At 43.1% G+C, this 21703-nt stretch overlaps 1 protein-coding gene across 1 annotated transcript; it reads left to right on the top strand.

The window, feature by feature from the left end:
* The first annotated feature begins 205 nt into the window (after positions 1 to 205).
* On the top strand, positions 206 to 21552 carry LOC136447028 (neuronal acetylcholine receptor subunit alpha-2-like). Its single transcript, XM_066445697.1, has 9 exons — positions 206 to 372; positions 1000 to 1044; positions 1734 to 1843; positions 3257 to 3464; positions 4197 to 4631; positions 5058 to 5212; positions 6608 to 6722; positions 7405 to 7523; positions 21419 to 21552. Exons 1-9 carry the CDS (start codon positions 235 to 237, stop codon positions 21441 to 21443), a joined length of 1350 nt encoding a protein of 449 aa, XP_066301794.1. The 5' UTR covers positions 206 to 234; the 3' UTR covers positions 21444 to 21552.
* The last annotated feature ends 151 nt before the right edge of the window (positions 21553 to 21703 follow it).

Here is a 21703-nt window from a genome sequence, read left to right on the forward strand (position 1 = left end):
CGTTTTGCTTGTGTTCAAGGAGCCGTTGCCATGGAGGACGATTGGCACGAGGCTCGGCTAATGCAATATCTGTTTCTTTACATGTTTATTTACACGTTTTGTTTGTCTTCCCGGGACCGTTGCCATGGAAGGCGATGGCCACGAGGTACGGTTGCTGCAATATCTGTTTGCTTATTTGTATGTTTGTTTGTTTGTTTGTTTACACGTTTTGTTTGTGTTCCAGGATCCGTTGCCATGGAGGACAATGGGCACGAGGTGCGGCTGATGCGGGACCTGTTCGCGGACTACAACTCGTTCCCACGCCCCGTCTCCAACACCACGCACATCGTCTACGTCAAGTTCGGGATCTCGCTCTCACAGATCGTCGGACTGGTGAGTCTACGGTTTTATATCATTATGTAATCCTTAATTAAGAAATAAACTGTTCTCTAACTCAAACAGTTGGGTGTTAACATTCTGGACAGTGAACACGTCTACGTCCCCCTGTATTTGAGTTAGTTGTATTGTTCCTGTTTGATAAAATTGTATTGAATGTAGGCGGACTCCAGGAAGATAAGTGTAAAAATTGTAAAATGGTACACTGATGGAGATCTGAATAAAACAAACAAACAAACGTCAAGTTCGGACTCTCACTCTCACAGATCGTCGGACTGGTCAGTTTCTGTTTGTGTGTACGAAGGTTTCATTTTCGGTGTGTCTGGATTGATGCTTTCTGTGACAGTGTACGTTGATGATGAAGGTTAGACATCCAGGTAGTAAGATACGCTAAAAATAGTTACTCAGGCAACTGGATAAAATTTTTAAACAGTCGGACGTTGCAGACAGCATCCGCTGTCTTTCGTCAGTGACTAAAGGAGTGAACTGTAGAACCAGGTTTAAAAATCTTATACAGTAACTGTTTCTTGGTGGTAAAGTTAACATGCATCTGAAGCCTGAAGACGTATTTTTTATTCTTAAGTTAGATTTTTTATAACTGTTTCTTGTTTTCTGTGTCTTAAGAACATGAAGGACCAGGTGATGACGACAAGCGTTTGGCTCAAGCAGGTAAGTCTCTTTTCATTGGTTTAGATGAAACTTTGTAACTTGAAAATGTACTTCAAGAGTACACATCTCTGCCATTGCTATACAGTTTCCGATATAAGAGTCACATAAGCTCTAAAGTTTGATACATTGTAGGATATTCCTTTTTATTTCGTATCATTTTGCTTGGGAGCGAGTTTCCATGCAAAGTAAAAATCTCCCAACAGAACTTCGTGAATCATTATTGAAAAGGCTTCATCTTCATTCCAAGAGTGGTCTTTTCAGGAAAATTGAGGGCCCGATCGCTCAGAACATGTGGCCTTCTAGAAGTGTGACGCGACCAACGGGTTGTTGTGAATCATCCAGTTTGCGTAACAATGGCACAAAACGTGTAAGTAGGCCTGGGAGGACTACAGGTTGAAGTGGGGCCCTGCAAAAAGCGAAGGCACTGCGCGAATCAATCAAGGGACAAGTTAAGTTAAAGTTAGGGGTGTTAAAGTTAAAGTCTAACGTGATGCATTATAAGATATGCTAATGCAGGCAAATGACTTTGTTGTGCCCACAGATCTGGGAGGACTAAGCTAAAGTGGGATCTGGACAAGTATGACAGTACGAAGCAGATAAGTTAAGGTACAAGTAGCTAAGAAGAGATGACGTTTCATAATTAATTAAACATGCTAATGAGCACACATTTGACTTTGTTGTGCCCCCAGATCTGGGAGGACTACAAGCTGAAGTGGGATCCAGCCGAGTACGACGGGATCACGCGGATCAAGGTTCCCGTCGACATGATCTGGATCCCGGATGTGCTGCTCTACAACAAGTGAGTACGGCCAACTAAATTCTATTTCATGGACGTAGCTCATGAGATCTCATGAGAGTGGAAAAAAAACGCACACGACAAGAAGCCATAAGACACACTCGCTCTCTTTTGGGGCACATTTATGACAATTATGGCATATACTCTCCTTTCGCAATAGTTTTGCAAACGGGTACAAAGACTTGTCCTTGTGATAGACCAAAGAAAGGTGCAATTGAAAACGAAAACCCACTTTCTTCGTTGTTCAACCTTTCCCCTAGTGCTGACGGAAAGTTCGAGGTTTCCTCCTTCACCAAGGCGACGCTGTTCTATAACGGCACGGTTGTCTGGACCCCGGCGGGTATCTACAAGTCTTACTGCTACACCGATGAAAAATGCACCTCGCAAATGTTTTTCTTCTGCAACTTTTTCATTCATTTATTCTTCAACCCTCTCTTCTGCAGTGCTGACGGCAAGTTTGAGGTTGCCTCCTTCACCAAGGCGACCCTGTTCTATAACGGCACGGTTGTCTGGACCCCGGCGGGTATCTACAAGTCTTACTGCTACACCGATGAAAAATGCACCTCGCAAATGTTTTTCTTCTGCAACTTTTTCATTCATTTATTCTTCAACCCTCTCTTCTGCAGTGCTGACGGCAAGTTTGAGGTTGCCTCCTTCACCAAGGCGACCCTGTTCTATAACGGCACGGTTGTCTGGACCCCGGCGGGTATCTACAAGTCGTACTGTCTCTCTTTCTATGACTTTTTCATTCATTCACTCTTTATTCATCTCTTCCCAGTGCTGACGGAAAGTTCGAGGTTTCCTCCTTCACCAAGGCGACGTTGTTCTATAACGGCACAGTTGTCTGGACCCCGGCCGGTATCTATAAGTTGTACTGTGATATTCTCTCCTTCTTTGACTCTTTCATTCATGTCTTCAAGCCTTATTCAACCTTTTCCCCCAGTGCTGGTGGCAAGTTCGAGGTTTCCTCCTTCACCAAGGCGACGTTGTTCTATAACGGCATCTACAAGTTCTACTGCTATTCTCTCCTTATGTTACTCTTTCATTCATTCATTCGTTCAACCCTCTCTTCTGCAGTGCTGACGGAAAGTTCGAGGTGTCTTCCTTCACCAAGGCGACGCTGTTCTATAACGGCACGGTAGTCTTGACCCCAGCTCGAATCTACAAGTCCTACTGCAAAGTCTCTCCCTTTGTAACTCTTTCATTCGCTCCTTCCCCATCTCTTCCCAGTGCTGACGGAAAGTTCGAGGTTTCCTCCTTCACCAAGGCGACCCTGTTCTATAACGGCACGGTTGTCTGGACCCCGGCGGGTATCTACAAGTCTTACTGCTACATCGACGAAAAAAGTACCGCGCAAATGTTTTTCTTCTGCGACTCTTTCATTCATTCATTCATGCTTCACCTTTCTCTTCACAGTGCTGACGGAAAGTTCGAGGTTTCCTCCTTCACCAAGGCGACGCTGTTCTATAACGGCACGGTTGTCTGGACCCCGGCGGGAATCTACAAGTCTTACTGCTACATCGACGTCACGTTCTTTCCGTTCGACCGGCAGAACTGCTCCATGAAGTTCGGCACGTGGACGTACGACGCTACCGTGGTCGACATGATCCCCATTGAGCCAGAGGTGAGTGGGGAAGTTGCATATCATCCGTGACTTCTCCCGTCCACTTCCACCTTGTTGAAAAGCGGCCATGTGGCTGAACAAGCACTTCGAAGAAAAATAAAGGCTTTGACTTGACTTGGCATTCTTGCATTTGTGTGGTCTAAATTATTAAGCAATCCATATTGCACCAGCTTTACGAGCATACGGTGGTGGCAACTTTACGTAAAGGTTATCGAATACCGGGCCGGCATCCTGGTTGGAGTTGCATTCGTCTTTCGGAAGGAGTCCCGTGATCTAGTTGGTTCCTTGAGCACGCTAAATAATACATTACAATAGCCTCATTACTCAGAAAGGTGCATGCTGGCTGTACTTCAGATGAATAACTTGGCAAACATGCATCTCTAACTCAACATTTTGAAATCGTTGCTGCTTTTATTTCTTTTCTGGACAGTCAAAAGATGGTTACAGGTCGGTACGTCTGCATGCGCATTTGTCATTTTCTACATCATACACAGTCTGGACAATTTTCTTCCGTCTTACAGGTAGACCTATCCAACTTCCCTGAGAAAGGTAAGTTTGTGATCATGAGCGCGCTGCTGTCGCCTGATACAAGCTGGGGTCAATTATCTACCCTCCAAGCAGAGGTCAGGGTCCGGCTTGCTACACTGACTTAATCACTACAAAGTGCTGCAATAAACAGCTACCTGGACATACATAGAAACAGATCTTAAATAATATTTTTATGTCTTACAGGTGGACCTGACTAATTTCCTGGAAAACGGCGAGTTCGTGATCATGAGCGCCCCGCTATACCGCCACGTGCTGTCCTACGAATGCTGCCCGCCCTACGTGGACATCACCGCCTACATCGTCCTGGAGAGACTCCCGCTCTACTTCACCGTGAACCTCCTCATCCCCTGTCTTCTCTTCACCTTCTTATCTCTCCTGGTGTTCTACCTGCCGTCTAAGGCGTGCGAGAAGATCACGTTATGTATCTCCATTCTGCTGTCGTTAGCTGTGTTCCTATTGGTGGTGGTGAAGATCATCCCGTCCACGTCATTGGCTGTGCCGTTGCTAGGGAAGTACCTCCTCCTGACGACGGTGTGCGTGATCCTGTCCGTGGTGGTGACGACGGTGGTGCTGTCTGTGAGCGACAGGACGGACCCCATGCCTGGATGGGTCAGGAAGGTGAGGAACGATCCCAGCCTATAGTTGGTCGTCAGAATGTTGGGGAACACTAAAAGTATTCCCATGTAGGATTTCTTCAACGCATTTCCTGTATCTTGCCTGTTTTCTTGTGGACGTTTTTGTGACAAACCACCCATCTAGAGAGCGCCAGGCCTTCATTTAAAGGCCAAATACCAAACTTTCGCGTTACAAATCTAGAAAACCTAGCAAACACATAATATTCTACTATCCTACCGCGGATCCTGTGCATCACAAGACCCTACAGCAACAAGATTACGGCCAGGATATTTGTTTGTTGTTTATTTACGTAATCTTTGCTTGCCCTGTTCCTGTAGTGTCCTGTCGTGGTTGCTCTGTATAACCAGACCCGACCTTGATGTTTTTTTGTTTGTTTATAAATCTGGTGTTTTTTCATTCTTTTAACAGGTTTTATTACAAGTCCTCCCGCGGCTCCTGTGCATGACCAGACCCGGCAGCAGCAAGGTTACGGAGATGCTGCTGAACAGCCAGGCGGACGTGCTGGACGAACTGCCCGAGGGCGAGACGGTGTACGCCAGCATCAGGCCGAGGGGCAGCCCGAGGTGAGAAGGTTGTTCAGTGTTTGTGTGGGTATTGTTGCATGCCCTCCTGTTGCCCGAGGGCGAGACGGTGTACGTCATTATCAGGCCGAGGGGAAGCCCGAGGTGAAGAAGGTTGTTCAGTTTTTGAGTGGGTGTTGTTACATGTCTTCATGTTGCCCGACTGTGTACGCCAGCATCAGGCCGAGGGGCAGCCCGAGGTCAGAAGGTTGTCGTGTCTGTGTAGGTATTGTTATATGTCTTCCGGTGGCCGAGGGCAAAACGGTGTGCCGAGGGGGAGCCCGAGGTGAGGAGGTTGTTCAGTGTTTGTGTGGGTGTTGTTGCATGCCCTCCTGTTGCCCGAGGGCGAGATGGTGTACGCCAGTATCAGGCCGAGGGGCAGCCCGAGGTGAGAAGGTTGTCGTGTCTGTGTAGGTATTGTTATATGTCTTCCGGTGGCCGAGGGCAAAACGGTGTGCCGAGGGGAAGCCCGAGGTGAGAAGGTTGTCGTGTCTGTGTAGGTATTGTTATATGCCTTCCGGTGGCCGAGGGCAAAACGGTGTGCCGAGGGGGAGCCCAAGGTGAGAATTTTGTTAAGTGTTTGAGTAGGTGTTGTTACATGTCTTCATGTTTCCCGACTGTGTACGCCAGCATCAGGCCGAGGGGCAGCCCGAGGTGAGACGGTTGTTCAGTGTTTGTGCGGGTGTTGTTACATGTCCTCCTGTTGCCCGAGGGCGAGACGGTGTACGTCATTATCAGGCCGAGGGGCAGCCCGAGGTGACTCTTTTTATCCTTTTTTTGTCTGTTATATACATTAGCATGGAATGACATTTAGTGTATGGTTGGAAAACGTTATGATAGAGAAAAAAACGCCATTGCAAGTTCCCACCCGATTCTTGACCTTCTTCAAGATAACCCGCTCAACTGCTCTTCACAAATGACCTTCATGAGGTGTGGCGCGAGTGATAGGTCAAAGGTGGTTGGAAGTTGGTATCGCCCCCCGTCACGACTGAGTTTGTTTTGTGACATTTTTACTAAGGAACAAAAAAGGCAACACGTTCATTGCTCAACCTCGAAACGATGTATTTAGATTTCGTTCATCTGTCGAACATTTGCAGAGTAGAACTCGTCATCAAGAGATAGCTTTAACTTTAGAATTGCAGTACAACTTTGATCCGGATGAGATCCATACTATTTTTTGAGTTAGACATGTGAGACTTCGAAATCTTCCTCGTTGTCACTTGTCACTGACAAAAAGTAGTGGGTACTCCTTGAAACGTCACACCGTTCCCAAAATCATATCCAGTTGCTTGAGTAACTTCTATTGGGCGTATCTTATTACCTGGATGTCTAACCTTCATCAACGTATGTGAGACTTCGGTGTGATAGATGTAACCAAGGTTCTCCTCATTTGTCCAGGTTAACGCGGAACCTGCGCAGAGAGGAGCACTACACCCCGCCTGAACTCAGGGCAGCAGTAGAGAACATCAACGCCATCGCCAAGAGCCTCAGGGGAGACATGCTCAACTCGTCGGTACGGGCTTCCTGCTTTTGTGATGTCTCGTATATTGTACAATGACTTGCTTGTGACAATGCTCTTAAACGGGTCAAAATACACTTGAATCCAGAAGCCGTTGTGAACACATGCTTATACTGAGTAGTCATTTGCAGGCATTCGTAAAACAAACGCAAAATCCGACACGCAATTGAAGAGAACCCTAACGAAACAAGAGCATGCTAATCGCAACACCAGCCAATATCAGCATGACAGTAGGTCTGTGTAGGTAAACGTCAATGAGGAAGGAGTTGAACTGGAAACCCAAGGATGTCCTTGCTCTCTTGTATTAGACTTGGGGCCTAATGACGATGTAGTTATACAAAATAAACATCGTGTGGCCTGATTATACACCTTTTTCTTCTTCCAGTTTTCTGATTGACTGGCAATCTAATAGCTTTAACAATATCGGCATAGGAAAAGAGTTGTCGCTTACCCGACGAGCCCATCCCTGAAATGATATTCAGTCTTTAGAACAATTGAAGCAGTGGTTCACTTTGTATTTGTGAAAAGAGTTTGGGAGTTTCCTCGATAGAACGAACCTGTGCACGTCTGGCTCTCCAACAAAGACAGAAAGGAGATCTAGCTTTCTGTCAGCTGAAAGTGGATCAAGATGAATTTACATTTTATTTTCTGTGTCCACTTTTTTTTCTTCCTCCAGTTGTCTGACGACTGGCAGTACGCCGCTCTGGTGCTGGACCGCTTCTTCATGTGGTTCTTCTTCCTCGTCTCCATGATCGGCTCCCTCCTCATCTTCCTGCCGCCATTCGTCACCGACAGGTCTGTCGTGATATCCTACTGACTCCGAACTGTCGTAAAATCTCACTCGCCTTCACCAGTGCTCCCCAAACGGCTCTGACATGCGCAGTGCTGCATTACTAACGGACCCACCATGCTTGGGCGAACTCATTGGTTGGAACTTCACCATACTGAGACGTACAACTACATCACACCATTGCCAAAACCTCCCTCGCCTTCTTCACCATTGCTCACCAAACGGACCTGCGCAGTGCTGCATTACTAACGGAACCGGAAACCGGCTTGCACAGGCTCACTCATTGGTTAGAACTTCACCATGCTGAGACGCACAACTACATCACACCATCGCCTTGTAGCGCACATCGTTCACTGGCAACTAACCAACTGAAGAAGAAACATCGTGTAAGGATACAGACCAATGACAAATAGGTCAAGTTCTGCTGTTATTAACTTTAAAGTAACGTAAGAACAAGGAGGATATGTCTAGGCGTCTGGCACGCACAACCTCAAGATAATGTCATCTTGCATTTAGAAAGTACGCCTCATCCCGCATCGAATGACTTTCATACAGGTAACAAAACCTACCATTGACAATGACGATTGTAAAACTAAGTGTGCAATACTTTTTATTTTTGGGAAATAACACCCTAGCATACACATTCATGTAGATATTCATCGTCACTTTGGATACTTTATTTGCTCCATTAGTTATCATACAAGTCATCGTCATTGAATTACCTGTTATGGTTTGGTAATGTTTGTAAGGAACTCCATGAAATGTCGAAGGTGAGTTTTATCATTAGAGATTAGACCTGTTCCCTTGATGGGGATTTTGATGGCGGTTGTTGCCTATGAAGGAATGATCTCCAAGCAGATGTTTGGCTCGCTGTTTTCTTCGTTTCCACGTTTTAATGGACACGTTGCCTTAAAAAGCTTACGTTACCTTTAAGGCATACAAAATTATCTGAAACACTTGGAAAAACGAACGAAAGCAACACATCTGCTTGGAGATTAAGAGCGTGTGTTAAGATTTGACGTGTGTGCAAAGACATAAACGAAGTACGTTTTTAAAGAAATAAATTAGTATTATTGGAGATATATGATTCCTATGCGTGGCTTGTATGTAACATACGGGAGCAGATGGTTATAGATCGGGAGGGTCTACAGAAGGGTTTAGGATGACAGGGGAGGCTGTAGATCAAATACACTTCATCCTGGCGATTCAGGAAATCAATGGAGTGAGTCTTGCGATGCAGCAATCCAGAATTCAGAATAAGTACCGCTTTAGATGTTACTGGAAACACTGATTTCGCACACTAAACTCAGAATTGGGGCGTTTGGGGGTTTGTTTGATATGCGAGCCGTAGCGGAGCCGCATTGCACTAATAGGTAAAGGTAAAGCAGTCATCCTTAATTCAGGTGAAGCATGGTGCTTTTTCAAGTAGCTAGTTGTAGTGCAATGTGGCTTCGCCACGGCTCGCTTTTTTGGCCAAGCACACCGAGTCACCACTACTCTTCTCAATAAGTGTGTTGGGTTCTTTTACGTGCAGAGGTTTTGATAGCTAACGAAAAAGCGACATACTTCATCCTCAGTCTGAGGTTCGACCTACCGCTTTACCTTTTGTTTGTTTGGTTTGTAACCAATCCGTAACGAATAGAAATAAGAAACAAAACGTCAAAGCGCCTGACTGAAGACCACTGCGCGGTGAACAGGATGCGATCCCAACTACCCTGCAAATTGACACCAAATGACACAATTAAAGCAAAATAACGAGAAAAAAGCCATTTGGACGTTCGATCAATACATGGTCATCCAAGCATTTATAGGCCAAGGCCCTGGGACCACGATATATCTTTTGAAAACAACTAAAACGTGATAATGGTCTCTGGTTCAGAAATACCTGCCTTTTCGCCCACAGTGGTTCTTTCTATTCTTTAAAGCTTTCTTACCTTCTTTCTACTGGCGAAAACATAGTGGGAATTGAAGCTTGTATTGAACAAAATGAAGCTATTGAAAGACTTAACACACGGATGAAAAGATGTTCCAGTCTTACATCTGCTTGGTGTTTACCACACAGCCTTTTACTGTACAGTCGCTATGGTTAGCGGTGACCTTGGACGCCCGCCTGTCCTGCTGGTCATGACGTCCGCGAGAAGTCAGGCGCGACATTGCCTCTTACTTATATGGCGGCCGGAACTACTCCGGCTCAAAGTCGGACATCAGTCAACGCGGCCTGTCCTCTGCGGCAACCTTGGCGGTCAAATATGACTGGTGAAGGTCAAACATCAATCACTGTCAGGGTCAAAGAGAAGGGGAGGGGCGTAATGACCGAACTCTCGTCCTACGTGTCTGCTGTCTCTTTGACATACAACACTAAACATCCCAATTATCGACGTTTTCACGTACTTTAGAACAAGAGGCGCGCTTTAATCCTGTTTGAAATGTCACAAAGGAAGAGCATTACCAAACTTATTGTTAGTAGTCTCTTTTAACATTTGAAACGTAACATTACAATTATCGACAGTCTTTCTGCTATTGTTAAAACTGTCAGCATACTGAATGCACTTGAACTTCACTTGGAATGTTAAGAATAAAGAGCAAAAGCTAACTTTATAATCGTCCGCGAAAACCATTCGGAGAGGGGTACAGAGCGTCGTAGCGGTCTCTTTAAGTCTTTTACACTTGAAGCATAATTACAATTATGAAATCATTATCATTAAGAAGAATGTCAGCACACTGAATGCACTTGAACTTCAGTGGAATGTGAGAAATAAAGAGCAAAAAGAAACTTTATAATCGTCCGTGGGAAGAGTGGAGAGAGTGCAGAGCGTATTATTTCGGATCCGTGGCTTATGTTTATATTAGTTCCTGAACTTTATTCTTTTTTCTGCTTGTATCATGTATTATTTTGTGAAATACAATAGAAAGCTAAAATCAAGAATAAAAAAATAAAGAGCCAAAGCAAACTTTCTAATCGTCCGTGAAAAGAGTGTTTCCATGTACAAGAGAAGAGTGCAGAGAAGCGTACCGTTACAATTATTGACATTTTTTTACTATTTACTATTATCAAGGATATCAGCATAACAAATGAACTTGAACCTCACTTGGAATATCAAATATAAAGAGCAGAAGCAAACTTTCTAATCGTCCGTGAAAAGAGAATGTCTGAGTGTTTCCATGTACAGGAGAAGAGTACCGTTACAATTATTGACATTTTTTTTACTATTTACTATTTTCAAGGATATAAGCATAACGAATGAACTTGAACCTCACTTGGAATATCAAAAATAAAGAGCAGAAGCAAACTTTCTAATCGTCCGTGAAAAGAGAGAGAAGAGCGCAGCAGCGCGCCCTGCTCCTGTACAAACATAGATAGCCGTACGTGCATCCCTCGCAGTGCGAGAAATTGAACCGTAGGGAGCGCCATTTATACCCACAGCCAGGCCACAGGGGCACCCAGTACCGGACTGTCATCGCGGAATCCGGTTTAACCCGTCCCAGCGCGGCGAACAGCTATGTCCAGCATCCTTCAGCTGTAGCACCGGGGATGCCGTGAGGAGATCTGCAGATTGTACAGGCAGAACGCGGGCTGTGGAACACACGGATATACACGTCTCGCCTGGCGGGAACTCCCGGGTTTGTTTGGCGGCGCTGCAGACGACACCATGATATCTGAGGAACTCCCGCCATTCAGCTGAGGGTGCTGCGTGTTTGTCGTGTCGGGTCTACTTTCTGTTTGTGTGCGCCATGGTGCTGTCGCGGTGGAGCTCCAACATGTCGGTTCTTACGCTCGCGCTTGTCCTCTGGTCCATGGTGGATGTAGGTGAGTGTGTGGAGGAGGTTTATGAGAGTGAAAGTGAGCGAAAGTTGTTGAGGCTTAGATGTAGATGGGGAGGGACGTGGGGCGGGTCTCTGTTGTGGTCATGACCGCCATTACGCAGACGGTTTCTTTTGGCAGTTGTGTACAACGAAAGTGACAGCTGAGGACAACTTTTACTTTTATAGCCTCTGATAACGTTGGTAATACGCGAGGAACAACAGTATAACAGTGTACCAAATTTTCATCTTAAGGCTGAATGTTATGTTTTCAGCATATGAACTGGTTGTCCGCTGGGTTTTCCAAGATTAAACATTATAAAATGGCTTATAAAAAGTCAGGGTTTTTATGTCAAAATAATCACGCAAATCTCTACCCTCACTGTTGCACAGATTCGCTAAAAAGCGACACTTTAATGATGGCCCGTTTAGCAATGTTGGTTTGTGTAATCCTGGCGCCAAATATAGGTCTACATGGGCCCCGCTGTAACCGGACACCGCGCGTCTCGAGGGGCGGTGACCGCCCATTCCGCGCGCCCGAATCCGCGGCTAAGAATAGGGGGATAATGAAGTCTAATCAACGCGCGGACTGGTGGCACCACACGGACACATGCCGCGGGCCGGGCCGGCCGGGTCGGGTTACACGGAGGGGTGTCCGGTTACACGGGCGGGTGGACGCGAGATTACTGGTGCGGACCACTGCTTCTATATTACCGCAATAATCATCATCTGCAAGCAGATGTGTGGCTGTGGCAATGATATATCTACGCCCTTAGTACTCTCTTTTGAAGTGACATTAAACAACCAGATGCCTCAGGAGAGGATGGTCGTGTCATGGTAATTGAATGGACAAACAGTTGTACGATGAACTTGTCAAATATTACCAAAGAATTATAAACTCCAAACATTTATCAGCGTTTGTCTTGAACGTTTGTCACTCGTATTTTGGAGGGCTTTCGAGAGACCCTTAAGAAGCCCATTAACAGCTATGTGCCACAGGAGAGGGTGGTCGTGTCCTGTTGAATAGACGGGTAATCAAAAACTTCAGTCGCGTGGATGACATGTCCAATATTACCACAAAATGATCAACTGCAGGCATGTGTGGGCCGTCGTTTAGTGCGTTTGTCACTCGTATTTGAAGTCTTTGAATTGCCACATAAGAGGGCGGTCGTGTCGTGTTGAATAGACGGGTAAACGCTAACTCCAGTTGCGCCGATAACCTGTCCAATATTATACAAAACGATGAATTGCATGTATGGACTCTTTTTTAAATGTTTTTCGCTCTAATTTTGACAATTTTTCGAGGGACCCTTAACAGCTAAATGCCTCAGGAGATGGTGATGGTGTCATGTTAGATAGAGGGATAAACACTAACTGCTGATGACCTGTCCAATAATACCCCAGAACGATAAACTCCAAGCATGTATGAACCCTTGTTTTGAATGTTTGTCACTCGTATATTGTCTTTCAAGATGCCCTTAACAGCTAAATGCCACATTATAGATTACAGTATAACAGGTGCACGCAATCTCAAGCCTGTGATGACTGGTCACATATTGCAGCAATGATAATCTACAGACAGAAGTATAGCACGTGTTTGTACGTTTTTAGCTACCCGTATCCATTGATAACGACATGACCACATGCCACAAAAGAGAATAGCTAAATCAGATTGGAACACTATGACACTATGGTAATCTCTGAGAAGAAATATGGCTAAGACTCGTGACGTCTGTACGTTTGTAGTCTCCCGTATTCTATCAAGTGATAATCACACGAACAAATGCTACAGGAAGGAATGACCAAATCAGATTGGAACACTTTCGAACACAAAGCCACTATGATAATCTCTAAGCAGATGTATAGCTCGTGTTAGTACGTTTTTAGTTACACGTTTCTATCATACGGATAAAAGCCACAGGAGAGAATGACCAAATCAGATTGGAACACGTTCGAACACTATGCCACTAATGCACTATGACGACCTCTAAGCAAAAGTATAGCTCGTGTTAGTACGTTTTAAGTTACCCGTATTCTACCAAGTGATAATCATTCGGACAAATGCCACAGGAGAGAATGACCAAATCAGATTTAAACACCTTGACACGTATGATAATCTCTAAGCAGAGGTATGGCCTTGACTCGTGATTGTACGGTTTTAGTTACGCGTTTTCTCTTAAGTGATGATTAATCCGACAAATGCCACATGAGGCGATGGGTGATTCAGATTAAATGGAGGGTAACCACAAACTCAGTCATGGGGATGACTGATTCAAAATTAGAATAAAATGGTCATCTCATAGTAGATGCGGGATTGTGGCTTATTTTGAGAGTTATTTCCTTGTATTTTTTTGGCTTTGAAATTGTGTGTTTTGTTTTCATTGCACATCTTGCTATAAGCCTCATATCTTAGAAAGACATCAACATACGTGCTAGGAACTAAACTGTTCTCTAAACTCCAAACTGTAAACTCAAAAAGAAGCGCTCGTCGGAATTCTCTCTTTCTGGTGTGAGCTTTAAAATGGTTATCTCATAGTAGGAGCGGGACTGTGGATTATTTTGAGAGTTATTTCCTTGTATTGTTTGGCTTTGAAATGTATGTTTTGTTCCATGCACGCCTTTTTGTAAACGCAAACATAAACATACATCTTAAGAATCAAACTGTTTTCCAAACTGCAAACTCAGAAGAAGCCCTCGTCGGAATTCTCTGCTGGTTCTCCCAATCTTCCAAAGCTTTCTGATGTGAGCTTTATTCTTTATAATGTATTTTACCATCTCAGATGAAGCATACGCCTTATTGAAGTCCAATCCAATCGCATAAAGGTCCCTGAACACATCATAAGTCACAACTGACGGTCCCTTATGGCACTTTGGGCATCTCTCCAGCTAGACGACACGGCCTCATCAGTCCGGCTGGATTAGCGCACTTTATTTGTACAAGATATCCATCGATTGAAATCACCGAACATATCTATTACGCAAAATGTGGGGTATTTCATTGTTTTGCCGAAATAGAAAAGGTCAAACCCAGCATTCATGAACATTGAATCTTACAGTAAACAAAATATAATTCAGATCCTACTGGTGTGGCTGGATTAGGTCACTTCATTTGTACAAGATATCCATCGATTGAAGTCGTCGAACCGATTTATTATTCAAAATGTGGGGCATTTCCTTGTTCACCGACATTAAAAAGGTCAAACCCACGAATTATGTTTTGTAATCTTACGGTAAACAAAATACAATCTTCAAGCAGATACTGGTGTGGCTGGATTAGGTCGATTCATTTGTACAAGATACAGATCGATTGACATCATCGAACATATTTATTACGCAAGATGTGGGGCACTTTATTTTCCACTGCCTACACAGTGATGAACGTACAGTATGGTCTAGATACATTGTTTATAACCGGGTGTTAATGTGCACTTGTTCATTTGCAGTTAGCCTTTGGGAACCAATGTGGAATAAACAACTATAACCTATTTTTCAAATATATAAAAGTCCAATCCAATCTACATTTTCAGATGCCGCACTGTGACATAATGGCTAAATAAATGTCACATCTCTCTAGATCTTTCATGTATGTTGTCCCAATTAAACTTTGACCAAGAGTACCTCAGAAGCAAATATCGCACGTCGTTTCTCCAGTTGCATTGTTGACGTTTCATGTCTCAGCTAGAATGGGTACAGTAAAAATTTGGGTCAGACAAATCTCAGACCGACGCCAGGCGGCACCAGACTTGTCTAATTGCAGGTTTCAGTTGCAAAGTTGATTTGATTTGAAATAGGCGAATGCAAATTTAGATTTATAGTACAAGAGGGACAAAGAGGTAATAACCTACGAATTGTACCTGTCGTTTCAAGAGGGGTATGTTCAATCCATTGCTTTATTGATGTCCCACTTACTATTTTGAAAATAGATTATTTTAATCTAAAAGAATAGAATACTTTTATATCAACAGAGCAACAAGTATGGGGCCTGAAGCTTTCATGAGTTTCTGTACAGCTCTAAACACATAAACGTAAATACAAATAGGGAAAGAGAGACAGAGAGGGGAGAGAGAGTGAGAGAGAGTGTGTGTGTGTTCGTGTGCGTGTGTCTATGTGCCTGTGTGTGTATTTGCGTGTGTGTATGTGTGAGTATGTGTGTATATGTGGATATATAATCAATCAAAGTCTCAGTCTGAAAATAGAGTCGCGAAAAGGCATTTAAAAAGATCGATTGGCTGGATACCTCCTTCAGGCAGTGTAAGAAGGAAGCGATCAGAATTTCTTGAATGTCTTTCGTCTTAAGATAGAAAATAAGACATCCTTGAGATGCGTTGATCTTTTCCGACGCCTTGGATCTAACAGCGACCCCCTATCGTAATTATTACTGGTATGGCGAACTGATTAAAGCCCTCTCACTGGACCCGCGGCACGCTTGCGGCGTCGCTGCCTTCTTAACTGGATTTGTGTTACCCTTGACTTGATAAGGCCACAGCAAGTAAATTTTATGGATGACATCCTCTGCAGACTCCAAAATTAATGAGATAGGGCGAAAAAAAAACAAGGCAGGTAAAAAAAAACAAGATTCCTATATTTTCAAATTTTGAGATCATGAATCTAGTTAAACAAGACTTGCGGCAACAAATATGATATCACGACCAACAGGTCTTTTGTTCCTGTATTCAGTCAATGACTTTTCATATATAATATAAGACCACCTTGATTCAACAGTAAACATGTCATACCATCATGGGCATTCATATGCAATGAAACACCTCGGCAGCAACTATATTCAACTGGGTATTCATATGGAACACTGTGTCAACACATGCCATCAAATGAGAGCAATTGAGCCTCAACGTTACTGGATCATATCAAGCAATTGCACAACACAGAGCCTTTGTCGGACAATGAAATTTCGATTTTGTTAGTAGTTCACTTCATTCAAGAGCAGCACATCGGATTACACGTTGTTGATAATAATGGCACAGAAATTACACACTTTATTACAAGTTTGGCATGAGGGCACAGTGTCTTCCTGTAAGTTGGTGATGACGAGCAATCTTGTTACAGCTTGCATACACAATAATTTTACAATGCACTTGTACGGAGTTTTCACAATTCTTACATTTTCAAATGCCTTTTTATGGCATCTAGAACGTTTTTGCGATAGAACTGACTGTAGCTTGTGACAAATTGTATTATTTTCAGTATGTTGACCATTGCCGAAAGGTAAAAAAATCTTGTTTTTTTTTTCAAAATCAGGCGAAAATTAATGAGCGCGCTGATGTCATCCATAAAATTTACTTGCTGTGGCCTAATGGGAATATCATTCAAAACGTACAAGTATGACCAAAAAGACAACAAAAAACACAAAAAAAGCTTAAAAAGATTCGTTTTCTGTCGATGAAATTCGTTAAGTGCTTTGTCAATTCGGTTGGCCGCAGCGATGCCGCCAGCGTGCCGCGGGTCCAGTGGGAGGGGGGCTTAACAGCGACCCCCTATCATAATTATTACTGGAATGGCAGACTGATTAAGACTGTGCCATTATCTATCATCTGTCCGACAGCCAGACTTTAACATCTGCTCTTATTTACACTAGATAACGTTTTAACTTGGTTAATGAGTATCCTACATTCCTCAGAGATTGACGTCTTCCAAACAGACTCATCAGAGTGGACTGGTATCTGATAATGAGTGCAGGGTTTGTAGCATATGGCAGCTGAATGGGAAATATGTATCCTCATTTAGCTACTGAAAGTTATTCCCTCATTAGTGACAAATGATACTATAGTATATTATACAGTTTCATATACAGTTTGCAGAAATTCCCCTCCTCTTTTCTACAAGTACGACTTGTACGTTCTGAGATCTACAACTCTTCCATGTAGCAGATACGTTGGTTGAAGCGTCAACAGGCCAACGGGTCAGGATTCGAACTCCCGACCTCCAGGGTTGTAAACCACCACAACAAGCGTGTTTCTGGAATAACTTTTGCCCACAAATGTAGCGCTGTAAACTATCTATGTCTCTATCAAGCCATGCCTAGTGGCGTTTCCTTCAAATGGAACTTGATAATCCTCCAAACTATGTAGCAGTCGGAGTTATGTAGCAGTATCGCAGTAATGTAGCATTATCGCAGTAATGTCGCATTATCGCAGTAATGTGCCATTATGGCAGTAATGTAGCATCATCGCAGTAATGTAGCATCATCGCAATAATGTAGCATTATAGCAGTAATGTAGCATCATCGCAGTAATGTAGCATCATCGCAGTAATGTAGCAGTGTGGTATGCTTCTATAATAGTCACCAGGGAGCATATTTGTTACATGTTGCACATTTGACCTCTGAAGGGCAGGGGCGTGCCGGGAAATGTTACACTTCATGAGATGAACTCTACCCCAAATCCGTGTGCCGAGTGTTTACTATCTGTAAACGGAAACTGTAAAACAGCTTGAGTAACTATTTTTGGTGTAAGACAGTTCAATTGTCAGTCTGGGTTGAACTTTAAATGTAACTAATATACCTTAAACGCACATGTAGCAGTATCAAAGGCAACATATTTGCTACATGTTCTTCGTTTATACTCTAAAGGACGTAAACTTCACACCACGTGAGAGAAACCTTACCCCAAATACGTGTGGTGAGTGTTTATGGTGTGTAAACAGAAACTATTAGCAAGTTAAAGGTCAACTTTCAGACTAGGTTATGATTCAAATCTAACTAATGATAGCTTAGACTATGTGGCAGTTACAAAAATAACAAAGTTGCTACATGTTCTTCGTTTGAACTCTGAAGAACAGAAATATTACACTTCATGAGATGAACTCTACCCCGAATCCGCGTGGCTATGATTTAAATGTAACTAATGATACCATAGACTATGTAGCAGTCTCAAATGCAACAAGTTTGCTACATGTTGTTCGTTTGACCTCTAAAAGACAGAAACTCTACACTTCATGGCAGAAAGTCTACCCCGAATCCGTGTGCTGAGTGTTTACGATGTGTAAATAGAAACTATCAGACAGTTCAGCTTTTATTCTAGGTTATGATTTAAATGTTACTAATGATACCATAGACTATGTAGCAGTCTCAAATGCAACGTGTTTGTTACATGTTCTTCTTTTGACATCTAAAAGACAGAAATTCTACATTTCATGGCAGAAAGTCTACGAATCCGTGTGCTGAGTGTTTAACGTTTATGATGTGTAGATAGAAACTATCAGACAGTTCAAATTTTATTCTAGGTTACGATTTAAATGTAACTAATGATACCGTAGACTATGTAGCAGTCTCAAATGCAACGTGTTTGTTACATGTTCTTCTTTTGACATCTAAAAGACAGAAATTCTACACTTCATGGCAGAAAGTCTACCCCGAATCCGTGTGCTGAGTGTTTACGATGTGTAAACAGAAACTATCAGACGGTTTAACTTTCAGACAACCCAGTTGGAACTGCCAAGTCTAACCCCACAGCTGTGGCCATTGCGTGATTCATGAATCGCAACACATATCAGCGTTGCAACCTCGTCCGATTTTGAAACGTCGCCAAAAGGCCACGAACCAAAAGAGAATGGTTGAAATGTTTTCTACGTCTTACATAATGGACATCTGAGTCGACTTTCAACTGATAAGAGATGAAAATCAAAAATAACGTGTCGTAGGACAGATGAGTGCAGGACTCACATATTACTACATATACTGTAAATGCAGAAATGTTCGCGGTGGTTTTATGTTCGCGGTTTTCGCGGTGATCGTTTCACCGCGAAGTCAAAACCACCGCGAATATTTTTGTCCAATACTGTAGCAGTATGTCACTATAGCGCTGCCGCAAACTTAAAACCACCACAACCTCTCCATTTTCGCCTTAGCGCGCGATAAAACCACGTGAACTTAAATGCATTTACAGTAGTATGTACCCCACATTTTTGTCTGGTTATAAAACCTACCAATTGGACCAGGGTCGAAACAGAATGTACCACATATTTCGTATACCCTGGATACTGAAGAATTAGATAAACGGCAAGTGATGAAAATAGAGAATGAAAATAAACAGGACAGCTGAAGCCGGGTGTGATATATTGCTACATATGTTGCACTTCATGAGATCATGTTTCAAGTATCCTGGGGCGAGCCGTATACCTCATAACTTAGTCTAGTGCCGATGGCGCTACTGGACTTGAACCAAACAACAACATGCATTTCAAGCAGTTGAATGAGCCTAAATCCTTTCTAAAGTGAGCAATCGGTCCACCCTTTTAACTCAGGGAACGGTAAAGTATTACAAATATGTTGCACTTTCTAAGCGCATGTTTCACTACCCCGTGGCGACCTGTATCTACTAGTATGCTGGTGTCGAGGGCAACATCCTGATCCCAGGATGAAGCAAGCACGATATCATACGTATCGTTTGCTTCCAAAAGTGGGCAGTTGAAACACGGTTTAACCGATAAGGCGTAAAAACAAGACAATCTGCTATTGTAGGACAGTGAAACATGATATTGTCTAGACAATGTGTTTATAACCTGTCTGGTTTATAAAGCCTAGTCTCTACAAGGCTCCATTGGTTGCTGGAAATAGTAGAAATTGGTCAAATAGATTGAATGATACGCCAGAGGATTTAGCTGGCCATAGAACTGCTTTGTGCAACTTAGGGAGTCTGTTCCTCTTTGAAGTTCACTAATCGTTTTCTAATAGGTGCCAAGTGCCAAGTAATCCTTTGTTGCCTAAGCGTAGACCAAGGATTTTGACCTCCTCGAGTAGACCAAGCAGTCCCTTCCAGGGTTTGACTCCTAGGTTGCAAAATGTACACCGCGGCCTGCTAACTCCCCTGGCACATTATTCCGTCCATTCGGCCAATTTCTACTATTTTGCTGCAAAATACGGAGCCTGGTAGATACTGGTCAATCCAACATATTGCCCCGCATGCTAAACCTAACAAAGTGTTCTCAATATTCTATATGCCTTAAACATTCGTTTAAGCTGCTCTATTATCCTTAAATGGTGAAACGTGAGGAACTGTTCTTAACAGGCACGTAAACATGAAATACTATATCGTATAGAGGAAGGACGCCTATCTTGTGGACCTTGGCTCAAAATGCCGAACAATTGATAGGAACCTTATGTTAGATGAATAGACATGGTTTGATGTATTTGGTATGTTTTTGGCAGGGATTGGAATACCCCTCTAGGTTGAATGATAAAGGACGATTCTTACAGCACAAGTAAATAAGAAATACAGCCTGTTTGACCCCCATGCTTCATCTGTCCCCACCGCCGACCCGCAGAAATGTTAAGAATGAGAAGCATCTCGGCGGTAGCCCCTGTCTCCAGTAGAGACCAACAACACAGGCCTGTTTCCTGTGCACTCATATTCTGTTGTTTTTGTAGTCACGATTGACCTGATATCAAACCTCTTACCCAAGTGGTGGTTCATTCTAACACCAGTTGACCTTTTGGCCTGAGGACCGAATTCATAGTATCTACAGATTTGAGATTGTTGGTCAAAGTTCGCCGTGCTAGTTAGCGTCTAAACCTGACTCCGTTGTTTCCCAACCTGGTATTTACCCCCATTTAGCTCAATGGTCCCGATGCAGGACTCTTCTTGAAAGATGTTGGGTATGGCCCACAGAGGCCCACTATTATAGGGATGGATACCAGGTTAGATCTTTCCTACATGGTCATCTATTTGATGACAAACTTTACTGCTTTAGAGTCTTCAAAGTATATAAACTAGCCACGTGCAAATGGATCGCGAGTGTACCAAATTCACAATACTAAAGCGTGAAGCTTGTCACATATCCTTGCATATTGCCCTAGATGTATATAAGCTTTCATATAAACTACATCTATAATATAATAATATCAAAAGATGTACATGTATATCTTTACATTTAAAGTTTGTACATAACATTGAAATATTCAAAACGTTACCTACAAATTATAACATTACAAAATGTGTATCGTTACATACATGATATATCTCTATAAAGATTTGAACATGCCTAGTTCTCTTCCACAGGACTATCGCAAACGGGGGCAAATGAGCAGGTTTATACATATTACTATATTTTTAACATTAGAACATGTCTATTTTCTCTCCCACAGGACTATCGCAAACGGGGGCAAGTGAGCGGCTGATCTCCGACATTTTTGACGTTTACCACAAGTTCCCACGACCTGTGAAGAACATCACCGACAAAGTTACCGTCCACTTTGGAATTTCTTTATCTCAACTTATTGATATGGTGAGTGCGAGATAGGAACGCCTGTATTTTTCATTTTCTAAATATTTTTAATATAGCCAGGAAAGATTACACTCAGGCAACAAGCTTGTTTTCAGGTATCCCTAGATATTTCCTCAGTTCTTTTGCACTGTTGCCATAACTTACA

The sequence above is a fragment of the Branchiostoma lanceolatum genome, chromosome 13 (assembly GCF_035083965.1).
Source record: "Branchiostoma lanceolatum isolate klBraLanc5 chromosome 13, klBraLanc5.hap2, whole genome shotgun sequence".
NCBI lineage: Eukaryota > Metazoa > Chordata > Leptocardii > Amphioxiformes > Branchiostomatidae > Branchiostoma > Branchiostoma lanceolatum.